The sequence below is a fragment of the Bombus pascuorum genome, chromosome 8, assembly GCF_905332965.1.
Source record: "Bombus pascuorum chromosome 8, iyBomPasc1.1, whole genome shotgun sequence".
NCBI classification, from domain to species: Eukaryota; Metazoa; Arthropoda; class Insecta; order Hymenoptera; family Apidae; genus Bombus; species Bombus pascuorum.
Genome location: NC_083495.1, coordinates 13,150,533 through 13,168,456, shown reverse-complemented (window position 1 = coordinate 13,168,456; position 17,924 = coordinate 13,150,533). Strand labels below are relative to the sequence as shown.

The window sequence follows — 17,924 nt, the reverse complement described above, 5'->3', positions numbered from 1 at the left end:
ATATTTTATACAAATTACATTACATGTACATAGACATACCAATGAAAACATAGTGGTCAAACCATCAAAAGCGACGTTAAATATTGTAAATTGCATTAATCAGTATTTAAAAATTACATACTTTTATTATGAAAGACTGTTATATCACGTTTCTAGACGTTTTTATAGATCATAATAATGCCATTTCAATTACAAATATAGTAATTTTTGCCATAATATTAATATTTTTTGTTAAATTCTTATCTACTTTATTTAATAATGCCTTTTTTCAAACTATGAAGCAACATAACACCTTATGTGCATCAGCAATTCCAAAAGTATATGCAAATTGCCTTGCTTATTTCATATTTATCCTCTTAACAATAGGTAATATTCGTTGTAATTGCACCTTATATAATCACAACTACTCTAATCAGGCAAGTTATATTTATCTATTACTAACTTGAAAATATTTCATTCTTTTTTATATAAGATTAGACTATTGCTTGTTATGAAAAGACACAGATTTTGTCCTTCTGACTTTTGTACAATATATTTAGTAGGCATTAAATATATATTTCTTAAGTTGTTTTGCATTATAATGGTTAAAAAATACCTTTTTTCAAAATATAATGTCGAAATTGTATAGGTCATATATAAATTACTTATAAAATTTTGTTCATAAAGCAGCAATCACAAAGGCAATCAATTTCAGCTATATTTTTAGCACTGCTGTCTTAATTTTACTTTTCATTTGTACTTATTATATATCTTACTTATAATGGTTTTGAATATACTGTATTAAATTTTTGCATGACCACTATTACATCCATTCTATGCAGCTTTCTTAATTGTTTAAAAACTGTTAAAAATTATAGCTTGAGATCTTATCGTTGTAAATTTCTATTATAAATATCAATCTTACAAAGATATAAAATTTGTAAGATTCCTTAATCTAGACAAGTACAAAAATTTATATGTAGCATAAAATCTACTTTATATTGCTATAATTTTGTTGTGCAAATATTGCATAATATATAATGGCAGTTTTTATAAGATAAATGCTATCATTTAAATGCATTACATTGAAGTCACATCAAGTAGAAATTTGCACAGGTAAAATATTATCTTTGAACTTCTAATAACAATATGATTAATGCTATAAAGGTACATAATGTACATATAATATATCAAATTGAAGTTGGTAAAGCAACAAAAAGAAAATAGAATTAAACATGGAAGAAACGAAAATGTTAATCCCTTGCCATACTTTGACGAGTCTGAATCGCGATGAGAATTTTGAGTCAAACCTGAATATCACGAGTCAGGCTCGAGGTCTTAATCTCGGGCCAAATATGAATGTTTCGAATGGTATGTTTTTTCTAAACACGGTCGCGACTATTTACGCATTCAGTTACACGATATCATGTTGCAAGTTCTGACACTCTGTTTCCGCCGCTTCGACTCCTTTTCCGACCATTCGGGTGCAACGTTTGGGCCCAGATTCTTCCGAGTTAAATGGTATGGCAAGGGGTTAATCTTTCAGAAAGGAGGAGGAAAGAAAAAAATGAGTACAATGAAAATGGGAGTAGCAGGAAATAGAAGAAGTAAAGAGTACAGAATGCAGAGTCAGTTCAATGCAGAGAATGCAGAGAAGTTCAGGGAAAATCTTGAATGACCCATTGTAATATGAGCAAAATTGCTATCAATTTTCCCTGAACTTTGTCAAATGGCGGTAAGTAATGCTGACTTTGGCCAGGCAAAGTTAACTTTTTATACCTTGTGGATTGTAGAATCTATAATAGATACATATTCCAAACTAACAACAACAGAGAACAATGTTAAAAGAATGAGATGTAAAATGTAAAATATGTAAAAACGCGATACCCATTTACTTGGAAGGGTATCATTATTTGTAATTTAAAAAATACATATATATATATATATATGTACTTTATAGCATATCATATATCATAAATCTTTCGTGCATAAAACGACTATACAATTTTATTTTTAGGAGGTGTAAACATTACTAAACGAGTTAACATCGATGTAATGCACGGAATTTGTTTTTGTTGATGCATTGTGATATTATCAGGAGTATTGGATTCAAAATCAACAGCAATTCGCAGAGAAACAAATGTGAGCAAATGTAACAAGTCATGACGAGTACCATTTTTTCGTAGTTCTAGGCACAACGCTTGCATGAACCACGAGCCGCGAGTAGTATTTCTCCAAGAATAATAACCTATATATACAAGTAATATTTTTTAAATTATATTAATTGAAAAAAATTTTCCCTTGTGGATATAACTCAAAAATTTAAAAATAATTTCTTTAAAAAAAAAAGGTAAAACTATTTCTGAGTTTTTTAACATGTATCGTTAAATTATTTAATCATGAAAGTGAAACCATTTAATATTATTCTGAATGTCTGTATTTATAACAGACAAATAAATTATATATTTAACAATATAATAAAAATATAATGGATTTAAAATCAACTTTATCTTGAAGTTATATTTACCTGGTATTGTTGAGTATGCAATTAAAAAATCTGCGTGACATGGTATACGGAATGTTGTAACTGATTCACCATCAGTTTCTGTACGTTCTTTTAATGTTGTACCAGCATCTAATTTATCCCCTTGACAAGCTTGTATAAAAAATAGTTTTGGTTTACCAGCAAGCGTAGGACATCTATCAGATGTAAAGAGAGACCAAATGGAGTCAGGCTTATAAGAAGTATCATGAGCATAAAGTATTCCTAAATCTCCATGGCTTAATATAGCTACAACTAGGCAATCATGTTCAGAATGGTCCATATCAGCAACTGTAAAAAGAAAGTTATAACTTGAAAAGGTCTATTCAATGCATCTTCATTTATATGTCTTCATGCAAAACCCAAAACATATTTTTCTTGTGATTAAAAACAAAGTTCAAAATTATGAAAGGGAAACATCAACCAAGTACCTCTTTCTAAATTTTTCATTATATCTCTATGTGTGTAATTATGAAAATCATTTACTTCAAAACCAAGATCTTTAAATGTATTGACAAGATTTTCACAATCAACGTTTGTTCCACATCTTGGTTTAAGATGTGTAATAGTGAAAAATTCATGGTTAAAAATAATAGCTAATCCACGTTTTGCATGATTCATGTTGTAATATGGGGCATAGCGGTCTGTGGGTGCCGTTTGTAATAAAGGGCCCTTGAGAGGACTGACGCTGTTTCTGGAAAATAAAAAAAATGGCATGCAAAATTGTAACTGATTACACACAAAATTAAATTATCCGGGATTTGTAATTCATTTTCATTGTTTTATGGACACTTTATTATTTTGTTATTAACATATTGTAATGTAAATAATAAAAATTGAATTCATAACAAAATAAAACTGTTTATAATTAACTTTAGGAATAAATATATTTTCCTACAATTCAGAAATTCATGCAAATAAATAACATCTATCAATATACAATGTAAAAACAACGAAAATATATCAGAGTGATTGTATTATTGGGATACATTGTACGATTAATTATGTGTACATGATGCATTAAATCTTACCCCGAAAATACCAACGCATCTGCGACATCATCACTGTATTTGTTACTATCGTTTATACTATTACTTTCTGTTGAGTACATCGTTTTTTACTTTGAAAATAGTTTCCACAGCGAATAATGCAATTCATAGAAGAATAGAGAGTATAATGGCGCGCTACAGCGCGCGTCGTGACTCATATACTATCAGTTACTACACACTACTACAAACAAACATAGAAACTATGTCATATACAGATCTGAAAATTCTTATACCGAAACCACACTGATGAAACCGTCCGTTTCCTGAGTTAAAGAAAATCAAGATGGAGGGCAAGAAAAGGTTTTGTTCTGCGCATGCGTGATATATACATATATATATTTATATATACATATAGGTACTATGAATACTCAGCAGAGATAGCGACACTCCACTCATCTGTGTTTGCTCTGCAAAAGGAGACCTATACTTTCTCGCCATCTTAACATTTTTCGACTCAACAATCAAATGGCTTTCCCTAGCGAATGTCCAGACCACGATCAGACCTGTTTTATATGATCGTGATAAAAATATTTCGAAGCAAAAGCAAGTGTCATCATGGTAAGAGATTTGAAGGTTAAATATAACGTCTAAAAATCATATCAAGTAAATTATGTTTAATGTATTATTTCATATACACTACATAGAAAAATACTATATTCTATAAAAAGATAAACGTTGTAATAAATATAGTAAAAATAGAACAATATTTATTAGATTCAATTTTGAAAATTGATATCTGTTGATGCTGATATTATATTTATAATAATACTCATGGAAAGAATTTATAAGTTATATTTCCATCACTATGTTGTTATGTCTTATCTTGACCCGGAAATGGTTAACGTTTTAAATTATTATAATAAATTTATTATTATATTATTATAAAATTATTATAATAAAATTATTTAATGCCAAATTAATGCTAACTGTTTTATTGAATATGTTGTATGAGTACAACAATGATTTTCGTTTGTTCAACAATTTATATTTTACCGCGACAATATTATCTTCAAAATATATTTCTTATGATAGATTGAGCTGTAGGAAAATTGATCTAAGAATGGTACAAGTGTTCAATATTTTATGACTTTTTTATTGAATGTTTCTAACTGTTATCGAGAAACAATGCGGTGTCTGTCATACATATTATAAACTGGTCTTTGTGTATTAAAATTTTTTACATGAATGTAACCAATGATATCAGTGTTTTTTTCGTAACGTACACTTTTTGTATTACTTTTTATTTTTACACAAACCTGTACCAATCACTTATGGCGACTGTGATAAATACGTATATTTTGTGTATCGAGTAATGTAACATCATTATGACTTATCTAGGAAATTTTTGAACGATTTATGAAAAATTTCGGGTAGTAATCGCAAGTAGATTTATAAAAATCTTATTGATATATAAAAACATTGTTACTGGTAGGATAAAAATCGAGCCACATAATTTACTGATTTAAAGAGGAACTTGAAATTTTTCCACCTCTAAATCACTATTTTAATCAATTAAATTATTTAACTTATGCTTGTATTTATCGTATTATAACATTAACTTTTACTACAATGGGGCGGAATACCTATCCAAAGACGAGAAATCGTTAATTCTAATTGCAGACTAGTAAACTTGTGACCGTTTCTTATTCTACCAAAAGTATAATCTTGTTTGTAAACTAAGTTCGTTGGGTTATTCTATAGTTTCAATTTTTATTCTCTTTGGCAATGCTTAAAACACATTTGTCTTATTGTTAAATATGTGAAATTATGTTAAAGCAATCTGCACAGCTTTTAATGTTTTTAGATACTCAAAATATACGAACACTTGTTATTTCTGAAATTTATCGATTTCTATAAATCCCGCGTATAATCAAAATTTGGTCCATGTCCAGTTTTCGTGGATAATAAAAAGTTATGAATATCTATAAATGTTATATAGTATTTAAAACTGATCATCTAAACTACATTAAATTTTTAATAAATTTAAAATAATGCGCATTGTAACTTAACAACAAAATGAAATTATTAATTATTCTTAAATGCTTATCAACGAGCTCTAAAGCTTTGTTGGATCCATTGAATATGTTCAATGTGCCATAAGTAGGTACAGCTGTGTCATATTACATGAAAATATTTTATTTTCTTAGTGAAGTTTTTCAGGTCTTGGACAAGACAACACACATGACATTTGATCATTTAAGTTTTCAGTGGCGCACTGTAGGATCAAATCATAGGCCTCCTAACAATAGATAAATAGGTATATAATCATTAAGTTGTAGAGACTTATAATAATCTGAACTGACTTTAAATGATATTGCAAATAGGTAATTTAATGTTCAATATTTAAGATTTAAAATGTGATCTCTATTATTTACTAGTAATATTTTTTTCTAAAAGTTAGATCTTTTCAATATAAAATTTTTCATTTTTAGATGAGCAAAATTTATCAGGAGATATATTACTTAATTATTAAAAATTAGTCAATAATAATACAGTAAGCTTTGATTCTCTTTTAACATTTTACTCTTTCAAATATTTTCGCAAAAACATAATTTTGTGCAGATATTTATAAAGCTCTACAACTTGTAAACCAAGACCATGTATCATGTATTTTAGGATATTATTAAGTAGGTATAGGTAGACATTGCCTATATACAGTTGCAACAACGTTGCATGTGCCTACTTTCTGGCAATCCTAAGTAAAGCTTACAATTTGAATAAACTTTTTTTGATAATTATGTCTTTAATAAGTAAGTAATAATTCTATTAGAAATAACAGTGCAGTATTTGAACTGTTATTATCCTGTATCCATTTACATGTTATATTTTCTAGTTTTAAAGTATTCTCATACAACGCTTGTATGTTTTGGTTCTGAGAAATAAGATAATTATTTTACTATTATAACTGGCCAATAAGTATTTGCCACTTTTCTTATATTATTAATCTATTTATCATATATACAAGTAATATACAATAATCTCGCTTAATGTAAGTATTATTATTATCCTATTTTCAATAATATTATAGTAGTTATATGAATAGAAACTTGACCGCATCTAATCCGTCAGTGTGCGCTATTATTGCACACTGGAATATAAATACATTTTTATATAAAATTTGTATAACCTACATGAATCATTGTAAGTATATCTTCTTTTTAAATCACAAAAGATATAAATGTCATAACTACTACGCAAGCTGGGGGCCATGGGCGGTTTCACTCTGGCAGTAGTGTTATATACATATAATTCTAAATCTGAAGTTTCATTGAACGAAAAATCAGTTCCTTTGAGAATTTGTGCTAATTCTGTTATATAGAATTTATTTTCTAATACTGATTCCATGTAAAAGTTAATTCCATCTAAACATTTGGTGTAATATAATTTATTACCTGTCTCTTCCTTTTTATAAACTTAAGTCAATGTTAATCTAATTGTTTTAATATTACAAAGTTTCTCCTGCTTTTAATAAAAATAATAACTAAAATGATACATTTGTTTTTATTAACATAATTATTAATATAATTCTTCTACATTAAAATGTGAAAATAAATCCTATATATATATAAACATATGTATATGTAGATATATAGGTTTTGATGTATCTTTAGAGATTTTGTATGTTATAAAAATATCTTGTTACTTTCATCGATTATGTATTTCATTATTATATTTTGATAAATTTCTTTAAAAAAATTTGAAAAATTTCTATGATTTAAAAGAAAAAGTAGGAAATTTTTCTATGTACTTTTTTTTTTTTTTTTTAAATCTATATACATAATATTTATCAAAGTAACAATATAAATAACATTTCATTAATAAATTCAATATCAATGTATAGATTTTTAAATAAAAATTATTTGCTTAAAAAGCGAAGTAATATATTACATCGGGCGTAACTTAAATATTTCTGAATTACGTATTTCTTTCAAAAGCTCAAGAGATACACCATACCAAATATAATTCCCAGTGTGAAGCCCGATATGCCCTCGATTTTGTTTCATCTGTTGTCACTAATCATCTAATCTAAAGGAAAGGAACACTATATGCGCTATATCCATCAATAAGCAGGGTAATTCACAACAGATGAATGTCTTACCTATTTTTTTTTCGATTAAAACTTATTTACAAAAGTTACTGTACAATCGTAGTTCTGTTGTGATGTAGGTCCATCATAGCCTTGAATGCGAGTAGACCGGTTCTGAGGTAAAGATTGTATTGCAGGGAAAGCTTCAAAGTGAAGTCTTTGAAATAGCACAGCACATTTTGTCAAGCAAATATTCCAAAATCATAAATTTATTAATATTAGTTTAATTTTCAATGACATATTAATATAAGGTTTCTAAAATCATATTCCAATGTTATGTACACATTAACCTCAGAAGTTCACGTTTTCAATATAAAATTGTATAAATGTGCTATACGATTTTTAAAAATCTATTAATAAAAGGTTATCAATTTATTGTACCAAACATAATATTAATTAATTCTATATCCTGTGGTAGATTTCCTGAATATTGTCTCTATAAAAACTTATTTTGGAATGAAAAAATAGATAAATGGTAATGTGTATAAAATGTACATATGTAAATATGTTGATCGTATTGCACATTTATTGTATCAGATGAACATTTTTCCATAATATTAATCTATATGTAAAACCCTTTGTGCAAAACATTATTCTATATTCGATATTAAAAAATTGGATTACCATAGTTTTTTGAACACAATTAATATAATTGTGGTATATTTGCGATGATTAGTTCTGGAACATATGCCCGGCACAATGTTATAGAACGCATTATTATTGGAAATATACATTTCCAATATTAAAGGACTAAACATAATCCATGCAATAACATCTTTACAAACAAGCACTACAACATGGTGCTTTGTTTCGCCTATTAATTAAAAGTCATCATCTTTAAATCTAATAATATGCCCTAACTTTGTTGATAGGAATATTATAATTAGAGCTAAGATTTTTGTACCATTGAATTAGGTGAGAGCACCCAACAGTGACCCCAATACGTTTTTGAAATTGCTCACTACAAGTATTTTCATTCGATTAGAAATATATTTGTAGTAGGATGCAAACCTGCCGATATAGTTTTCTTTCGTAACGTCAGGGTCGCAATTTGATTATTTCTCTTACGAGATGCCCGTTATCTTTATTCAAAAAGTGCTAATATATCATCACTTGATGAGGGGTTACCACTGCTAGCGCCGCTGCTGGGAGGGGTATTCAGATCTGGTGGGTCTAGATATGAAAGTAAGTCCATTGGATCCACATTATCTGGCAAGAGCTACAACATAACATAATAAGAAATAAATATCACACGAACATATAAAAATACCTTAAATATTAAGAACATGTAGATTATTACTTACATTCAATGCTTCTTGACCTGTACCCTCGCCATCTATTACCGCAGCTGGGTCAAAATTTAAATCTGATGGTATATCTGCAGTATCGTTGGTAATGTTTGTATTTGTATTACCAGATGTGTTGAGGTTTCCAGTGGATTCTTGGGATGCAGGAGGAACACTTGGTGGACCACTGTTTCCACCACCTGGTGTGTGTGGTGTGTGAGGAGTATGAGGTGTATGAGGTGTGTGAGGCATCTGAAAAATTAAAACAAAATATTTAACAAATGATCTATGAAAGATTATACATAGTTATAGAATAATTCTGAGCTTAAAACATACTTGATCGTTAAGCGATTTTTCCATAGCATTAAGAGGATCTAAAGAGTTCACCGATTCGTTTAAGTGCGAAAGAGGCCCAGTTCCATTAGTATAATCATTATTGGTATTCGTGTTCGCTCCGGAATTAATATCGAAAGATCCTCCCGACGAATTCCGATGATTGATGTTATTATTTCCGTATGTGGTTGGTGTATTATTCATCATAGAGCCGCTTACGATGCTACTCATATCAGGTGGTATGTACGGACTCATTGCTTGATTCATATCCCAATTATTCATAGTAGGCATGTTCATACTTCCAGGTGACATTGCTTTAGTCATCCTCTTACAGTCGTTTTCTTCTTCGGATTTAATACCAGCAGTTAAAATCTTTGTTGCTTTCCAATTCGCCATCGAATCTATCGTAACTTCTTCCACGTCTGAAGTGTTTAGAGTGTTCAAAATGCCCCACATATATTGATCAACTTCTAAACCTTCTAATTGTGCAGGTTTTCTATATATAATAGAAACAAAATTATGTGAAACTTGAACGAAATGCGTTTAGTTTTATAATCGAAGAGAAAATTGTTAAAATATTACTTACGAGCATACAGGACATCGCCAAGCTCCTCGTTCACAATTTAGCTGCAGGTATGACTCCAAATCGAAGCATTGAATGTGTTTACAATCGTGTCCTCTAGCTGGCAGTGTAATACGTTTAAAAGTAATAGGACATTTTAAGGATACCTATAATAAAATAATTTGCATGATAAATATAATAAAAAACATAAATGTAATATGTTAAATATGGTGTTAAATATCTACCTTAAGTGCTGTTTGTTCGACGACATCTTTCTCCGACTGTATACCGTTATTTGAAATAGTATTATTGAAATTCCGTTTAATTTTAGTAATACAATGCTCCGCCGTTAGTAGCCTTTTACGTAACAAGCCATGAAGTACGCTTCTCACGCTTGGTCGATGAACTAATTGAAGCACGAACAAATGAGACTGCAAATAAAAAGAAAGAAATTCATTTTACCGCATGTAAAAATTAAATTTCAAGACTGTGAGCATATAACGATAAAACAAACTTACACAACAACATGCCGATACAGTAATTTGTATCGTGTTTCTTCCAGGTTGACAAACGTCTTTCAGGTATAAAGGCTTATGAGATGTTTTATTCTCACCACGATCAATAACTAACGGCGTAGCGTTTACAGAAACTTGCACGCTCGCTGGCCAATTCGTGTTCATTTGCCTATCCTCATGGTGGAAACACTTGAGTTGCAGTTCCAGATCAGATCGCCACATCAACGTCTGATGTACCGTGGATTTCAATTGGAAAACATGATTGCTTACAGCCAGATTATGTTCTAAGCGGAAGGGTGGAAGAATAATGCCATCCCTCACGGGGAATGTTAATCTTAACTCATCATCCTCTGTACAAAACGGGAAAATATTAGTCATTGATGCTCCATTTTATTTTAATATTATTAATTTTAAATATATGATCAAAGCATGAATTCAACTTACTCTGAATATTAACCGGTGACTTCATTTCGTTGAAATTAGGCTTAATATCCGGATTCGGACTGATGTAAGGAGGCATACTGGTAGCTGGTGTCAACGGCGGGGTCGGATTACCGGGAATGGGACTGTGTTGGTAATTTAAATTCCCCGCGCCTGTCGTTCTCATTGATGCAACATCTTGTTGATATTGACTGGTTGCAGCACCAGTTGCACCATACGAAGACGCGCTACCGGCGTATCCTGAGTTTGGTTGATGACCAACGAATTGATTCCCAACCGTCGTAGGTCCCATACTAACCGGTATACCGTTACTACCGTAATATTGGTTACTAGTAGCCTGATTAGCGGTGTTGTATGAAGGCGCAGTTTGCCTCATGTTATTACTCCGTATCATAGAGTTAGGCCCAAACCCAGCAGCCGACGGATTCATACTCTGCATAGGTTGGTATTGAGGTTGAAAATTCGGCCTTGCTGCACTAGGGTAATTGGTCGGATACTGTGACGACGACATGCCGCTGAAGGCTGGCTGCATCGCAGCCGGGTTAGGACCCGCGTATGGGCCCTGTTGCCTCTTTTGCGCCATATGCATCGCGGGGTTTGGATAAGGCGCTAGTCTCCTTGGATAGCCTTGGTGAGGTTGAGCCTGAAAATATATGGTAATATAAGTCATAAGTCAAGAACGTTAAAAAATACATACTCTATTATTTGTTGAATAATAACGTTCTACCATAAATCTGAGATAATAAAAGGAGAATTAAGATATTGAGAGCAAAAGTGGACTAACTTCAGTACTCAACAAACTCAGTAATTTTCTGTCTACAATAGATGTGAACACGTAATAGAAATAAAATGAATTCTTCCCCTCTTGTATAATTAATATAGCTTACAAATTTATATCCAAAAGAGTGTGTAGTTTAGTCCATTTTCGCTTTAACACTTTAAGTGTTTGAATCATAAAATGAATTCGATACTTTACGTACTTGCATGCTCATTTTGTTCATTTGCATGTTGTTAGGTCCCATCATATTGTTCATGCCCATATTACCCATGTTACTCATGGAGCTCATGGGGGTCATTCCGTTTATACCATTCATACCGTTCATACCACCCATCGACATAGGATTCATCGAGTTCATGCCATTCATACTGTTCATCGAATTCATGGAATTCATAGAGTGCATTGGGCTCATCGTGCCCATGCTATTAAAGTTGCTCATCCCGACTGGCCCCATTCCGGCCATTGGTCCTCTTTGGGCGTACCCTGCGTTGTAAGTTTGATGGGGTATTCCATGTTGGCTCTGCATCTGTAATCAACATATAATACGTTACTTAAACAATTTCTCTTTTAAAATAAGCTAATTTTTATGTGAAGATAAAAAAAAAAGACTAAAGAAGATAACTGAAGATAAGAGTCGGTCGCATAGAAGAGCAAATATAAAAGGGGAAAAAATGGTACCTGATTAAATTGAGAGGGGATATCTTGGCGGTCCTGCATGGCCACCACGCTAGCAGTGGCGGTGGCCGTAGCGGTGGCAGCTGCCACCATCGCCGCGGCACTAAATGTCGAACCACCACCCCCGTTCTGGGGTGGCACCGTGTTATGATAGCCGGATGATAACACGGGCTGCACCCCAACGCCGATCGCCGCCGTTGTTGATGGTTTTCTTGAAGCTAGTTCCAATGAAAACGACAAACTTGTGTCGCGTGATATAGGCGTTTTAACGAAAACCGGGATGGTACTGCAAAAGATAAGAAAACATGTTACCTCTAATGGAAATTATATTCGATGAGTTCCATATATGTACAGTAGTGCTTAAATTCCAAATAGAAGGTCAAATAAATCGTAATTCTCGCGGAACTAGTAGCGGCCCGTTGACAAGGAAAAGGGAAAAGATAAAGACAATATTTCTCGTTTACTCTTGTTATATCCGTTAATTTTAGATTACATTGAGCTCGAGACACTAATCTCATGAGGCTAACTCATTTGAAATTAGGCAAAATCCCTATTAATATTTAAACGAGTATTATTGTAGTTTTCTTCGTTAAAATACATACATGTGTTAAATAAATGTATTGAAAAATATAGTGGTTACTTAAAATTTGTCATATTTGTTCTTGAAAGACTAAGGATTCATAAGGTAAGATATTAACTACAGATGTGTGATATTAGTTAAATAAATTTGGTTGAAGAGTAAATGGTCGATACGGGTGCAATACAGATATCTCTTTGTAGGTCAGATTCATGTTCCAACTATTCTGTACGAGCAATCGATTGTATTGTAACGTTCTCTATTTTCCGCGATGCAGCAATAATATATGTGAGTTATTCATGATCGTTGAATTATTTAAGAAGGTCGACAACTTAAATCGCGCATCGCGTGGTTACTATTCGGGCAACGCCATTATCGATAATTTTTACTGTATTTTATAGATCAATGATCATCGCAATCGTTAATCTTAAAATGTTTAATCTTAAGATTTATAGAATTCCAAAAGCCACTAAAGCGTTTTCAAAAATTGCAAAATGGAAATATGAAAAAATGCATTCGTTATTGGGTGCATTACAATCTTTCAGATAGAGTTATCTCGGCTTGCTTAAACCAGCACGTAAAACTCTTATCGCAACTGTAAAAAGGAGGAAAAGGAAAAAAGAAATGAAAAAAAAAAACAAAGAACGAATAACCAAGCACACTAGTTTCATAACATTGCTTTAAACAATTTCTTTAAAATGTTCAATCTGTTATTATTTTCTACTTAAAAAACGAAAAACGAAAGCAAACTCATGAAGAGAGAAAAAATGATAAGAACGAAGCTGAAGTCTTCTTGAATTTTTCTAACCTCTTCTACTTCTCTTCTAAAAATCGATTTACCTGCTAGCAGCGCTCCCATGCCTTTTCTCATCTTACAGAATTACATATAAGATATAGGAAAGGAAGTTGGACGCTTTGTCGTGTCCCTTCTATCGATACAAGCCCCGAACATTGTTCGTTCTTTCGAGTAGCCTTCGTTCTCGTTTCTGTCCTCGTTTTGAGACGTGCATACCCCAAAAGATCGAAAGACCGAACCCTGTGCGCACCGTTCATATTCCCAGCTGGCCAAGGCCCCTATTGGTTTTCTGTGGGAAATGCACGTGCTCACTATTCACACACTGCTGCTCTCTGCGCTTATAATACCGTTCTGCTACAAACACCGCTTGCCGGTGCAATCGTGTCCCGGGAACCAACGCGCTTTGCACGATCATTTTCGACTTGTGCGATATCCAGATGGAAAAAATCTCGGTGGTAGGTACCGCGAATCTTCTCTGTAAACGGAAATATCATCGCTCAGGATCAACAAATCGATTCAATTCATTTCCATGAAATATTGTTTATCGCGGTCACATTTATCATTGCTACTGTTTGATAACATATCGTATTACTAATGCAGATATATTTGCTGAATTGTTCGTATTCGATCATAGAACTACTCATGCTGAATATTTTTAATCGTTATTCTTTGTATTTTTGCTTTTTAATGTATTATTTCTTCGTGATAACTGAAGTAAGTAGTCAATTCTAAAGAAGTACGGTACTATTGTCTACGAGTAATCGATGTTTATTAGAAGGATAGTAGAGATTCTAAATAAAACGCCTATGTGGCGTTCAAGTTGCGCTACACAGGCGAGGAAATACGGCTCTTTAGTAGATAGTGCTATTGTAAAGAAATTTAACTTGAAACAGCGACGATACACGAGGGAAGACTACTTAGAGATGTAAAAGAAGTCATGAACAAGGGTATATGATGACCATTGTTCTGCATGATGTTCGAAACTCGTGGAGCCACATGAAAGAGTGCACCGTGTGTATCGTAGCGTATCTTTTGCGATATCGCATTACCACGTGCACGTCCAGATTCTTGCGCATGCTCGTGGAAATTCTATAAAACGACTGGTAATTTCTGCGCAAAAGCACAGACACCCGTGCCCTTTAATTTTATCGTTTAAAGAGTTCGAACATTTTCGATCGGATACGAATTTAAATGGATAGATTACTTTCGCGCGTTCATCGATCCATGTGGCGCCATCTGCGCAACTTTTTCATGATATAAGGTACGCTTCGAGCATTCTCAATTCAATATGGGATAAAGTATAAAGAACGAAGAATACGCATTGAGGTACGCCTCGAATACTCGCAATTCATAATAAATAAATAAATAATAATATTGAAAATTGTATACATCAATTTTTAACTATTATTAAACTAGCTTTTTTATAAATGTATGATTTTTAATAATTATTAATAAATGTTTAAAACGTGTAATATTTTATTGTTATTACTATTATTATGAAAATAATGCAATATTGCAAGTACAAAGTTTTACTTCTGTACAAATAATAAAAGATTTCTTATATCTTGGATAAAATCAGTGTTTTGGTAGCGCAAATTACGTTTATATATTGCTAACCTTGAATTTAACTTTGATAGAGTCACTTATAGAGTGAGCAATCGGTCGATTTGATAAGATACCAATTTATAGACATTTGCTTCTACTCCGAGTTATAAGATAACGATTTTACATTTTAGCATATAGAACGATGATAAATTACTAATTGAAAGTTATAGAAATAATGTCTACCATTTTTTTATCTTTAAAGTGACACAATAATATAATTTTACCTTTCTATAACAATATTTATTGAAAGTCTATTGAAGATTATTTAAAACTCATAAATATGCTAAAAATATTTTACTGTTCGAAATCTTTATATTTTCAGATATATAAATTTAAAGGCAACTTAAGAAAGTTACATCATTGTTTAACACGATAGAGTATTATTACGAATGTTATTTTCATTGTCGCATCGAATAAAAATATTATAATCGATAAACGAAAGGAACGTCCTCGACTGTTAAAAGAACTAGAATAAAAAAAGGCATTATAAATATCTCGTTAATCATTTGCTAAATAATTTTTTTCGCGCTCACTTAACCCTAGTGGTTTTCAAAGTCAACGGAAGAGGGGCGCCTCCTCTCGCCAACTAAAACGAAAAAGAGTGTTCTCCCCGTGCACGGTGTCCTCCAGACGCGATTATGGCACATCGAACAAAAACAAATTTCGAATAATAGCCTCTCGGTCGAATTCAATACACCGCCAGTAGAGGAACCTATAGTATCGTTTATGTGTATACATGCATTATGCATATGTGTTAGTATATGGGGTGTTTATTGTTCATAAAAAAAAAGAAAAAAGAAAGTAAAAAGAACTTATTGAAGGACATTGTCAAAATAAAAAGATTGTTATTACATGAAACAGTTGTATCGAGTTATCAGAATATTATCGTTCTAATATATTTTTATAATAAGTGTTCTACTCTGCTAGAAGCACTACTAAAAACTGAACTTCCTTTTTAACTTTTTTACGTTTTCACGTATCGTGGAAAACAATTGTCAGAATTGTCAGATTTCTTGTTTTATCGCATAATGCATTAATAACAAATAACATGCGTAAATTAAGAATGTCATGACTATAACGTATGTTTCATTTCTAAGCTAAACATTCCTATATTATTCTAGGAGTTACAGTCCAAATCTTTCCACAGGTTGCAAAATTCTGTTGAACGTAGTTCAATATACCAATGTAAATACATAGCGCGCATGTAGTCGATTATAATTAACACTGTCGCAGAATCTACATCGGTACAACAGCCAAGAGTGAATTCCATAAGGAATCTTCGTGCGTAATGATAAACAGGCCATACCATTAACGCATTACGATCGTGAGTAATATTACTCTCTGAATCTTTTTCTTTGTTCACCGTGCGTTATTGTGTTGTATTAGATTTCCAAGACACCCTGTATGTACATGTACCCGTAACGTACTTACGTCCAGATATAGCACGTACAGGGAGCATTTTGAAGGTTGACGTCATCCAAGTCCCACCCCCTTTAAATTTGTGCTGAATGCAACTCCGAGAAAAAAATGAGGGAGAAAGAATGAGAGGGAGAGACGGTAAAAGGGTGCGCAAGAAAAAGACAGAGGGCGAAAGAGAGGGAAACCCATCGAACGGATGCCTTTTCCCTTCGACGCTCTCTGTTCTCCCTTATCCTGACCGTATATTCCTTTGCCCCTTCTGTCTTCCCAGTTGAACGGCAATCGGGGCGGGGTAGGCCCCTCTGTAAAGCCTGCAACGGGTTTCTATTCTCGGATGTCAATATTTCGTCAACTAGAGCCCACTCGGCATGCAACAAAAGCCCCTATATACAGCTTGCGCGGCTGGCGTGAGAGAAAGAAAGGAAGAAAGAACCGACAGAGCGTCCGTGATTCGTTAGATGGCGTGTTTAAAAGAGGATGTAACATGGCGAAAACGAGAAGTCCAGACGGGTGCGAGTGCAACGCCTAGCGGGAAACCGAATACGAAACGTATTAAATCACCGTTTATTAACGCACTTCGAAGTATTTAATTCGAGATTATTAATTAATTCAATATTTTCGCTAGGAAAATATTTTTTTTAGATACCTTTATCCATATCTTTTGAACAGAGAGAGAGAGAGAGAGAGAGAGAGAGAGAGAGAATGTCTCTTCGAATTGTTTTATTAAATACGTTTGTACTACAGTTTATGGTATTTTACAAAAAAAAAGATATATAACTGTGTTCTTCTAAGGACCTTGGAAATATAAAAATTTAGCAATGAGAGGTACACCAGATCATCATACACCAGGTACATCATTAATACAATGTAATTAAAAAAAAATGTTGTAAGTGGGTCAATGCCGCTTTTAGAGATACAAAATAAGTCTCTAAAAGAATATCTATATAATATGAAAGGGGTAAAGGCGATTAAAAAGTAATACTATTATTCTTGAAACTAAGGACGAAATAGTGTTTCATTCTATAAAAATTTAATTATCTTTCAATTTAGACCAAGACGAATCAATAATTTTGAATATCAAATCCAAAGTATCCTTCTCAAAATTTTTGCATAATATTATAATTTTAAATATGATATTAATTATGTATAAATTCTTACTCAAAATACCAAATTAATATCTTATAGAAATCATTTTATCTTTTTAAATAATTTTTTATATCGTTTCAGTGTAAAATAACTAACCATTATTTCGAAATCGTTCGCATATTCATGGGGACTGG

At 32.2% G+C, this 17,924-nt stretch overlaps 2 protein-coding genes across 2 annotated transcripts in view; both read right to left on the bottom strand.

Moving 5' to 3' along the window:
- Window positions 1-274: 274 nt before the first annotated feature.
- Window positions 275-3,838, bottom strand: LOC132909620 (caspase-1-like). Its single transcript, XM_060964547.1, has 4 exons — window positions 3,553-3,838; window positions 2,953-3,215; window positions 2,507-2,812; window positions 275-2,227 (listed from the first exon to the last, which is right to left on the bottom strand). The coding sequence occupies exons 1-4, from the start codon at window positions 3,630-3,632 to the stop codon at window positions 1,977-1,979; spliced, it is 900 nt and encodes a 299-aa protein (XP_060820530.1). The 5' UTR covers window positions 3,633-3,838; the 3' UTR covers window positions 275-1,976.
- An 804-nt stretch (window positions 3,839-4,642) lies between these two features.
- The window catches only part of LOC132909607 (zinc finger MIZ domain-containing protein 1), a 28,193-nt gene continuing 14,911 nt past the window's right edge, over window positions 4,643-17,924 (bottom strand). Inside the window, exons 2-10 of the mRNA XM_060964524.1 lie at window positions 12,251-12,533; window positions 11,775-12,098; window positions 10,798-11,437; window positions 10,357-10,703; window positions 10,084-10,269; window positions 9,863-10,005; window positions 9,280-9,772; window positions 8,962-9,195; window positions 4,643-8,876 (exon numbers count right to left, since the gene is read on the bottom strand). Coding sequence (XP_060820507.1) covers window positions 8,742-8,876; window positions 8,962-9,195; window positions 9,280-9,772; window positions 9,863-10,005; window positions 10,084-10,269; window positions 10,357-10,703; window positions 10,798-11,437; window positions 11,775-12,098; window positions 12,251-12,340 — 2,592 coding nt within the window. The 5' untranslated portion in view covers window positions 12,341-12,533 and the 3' untranslated portion in view covers window positions 4,643-8,741. The remainder of the gene's footprint in view (window positions 8,877-8,961; window positions 9,196-9,279; window positions 9,773-9,862; window positions 10,006-10,083; window positions 10,270-10,356; window positions 10,704-10,797; window positions 11,438-11,774; window positions 12,099-12,250; window positions 12,534-17,924) is intronic.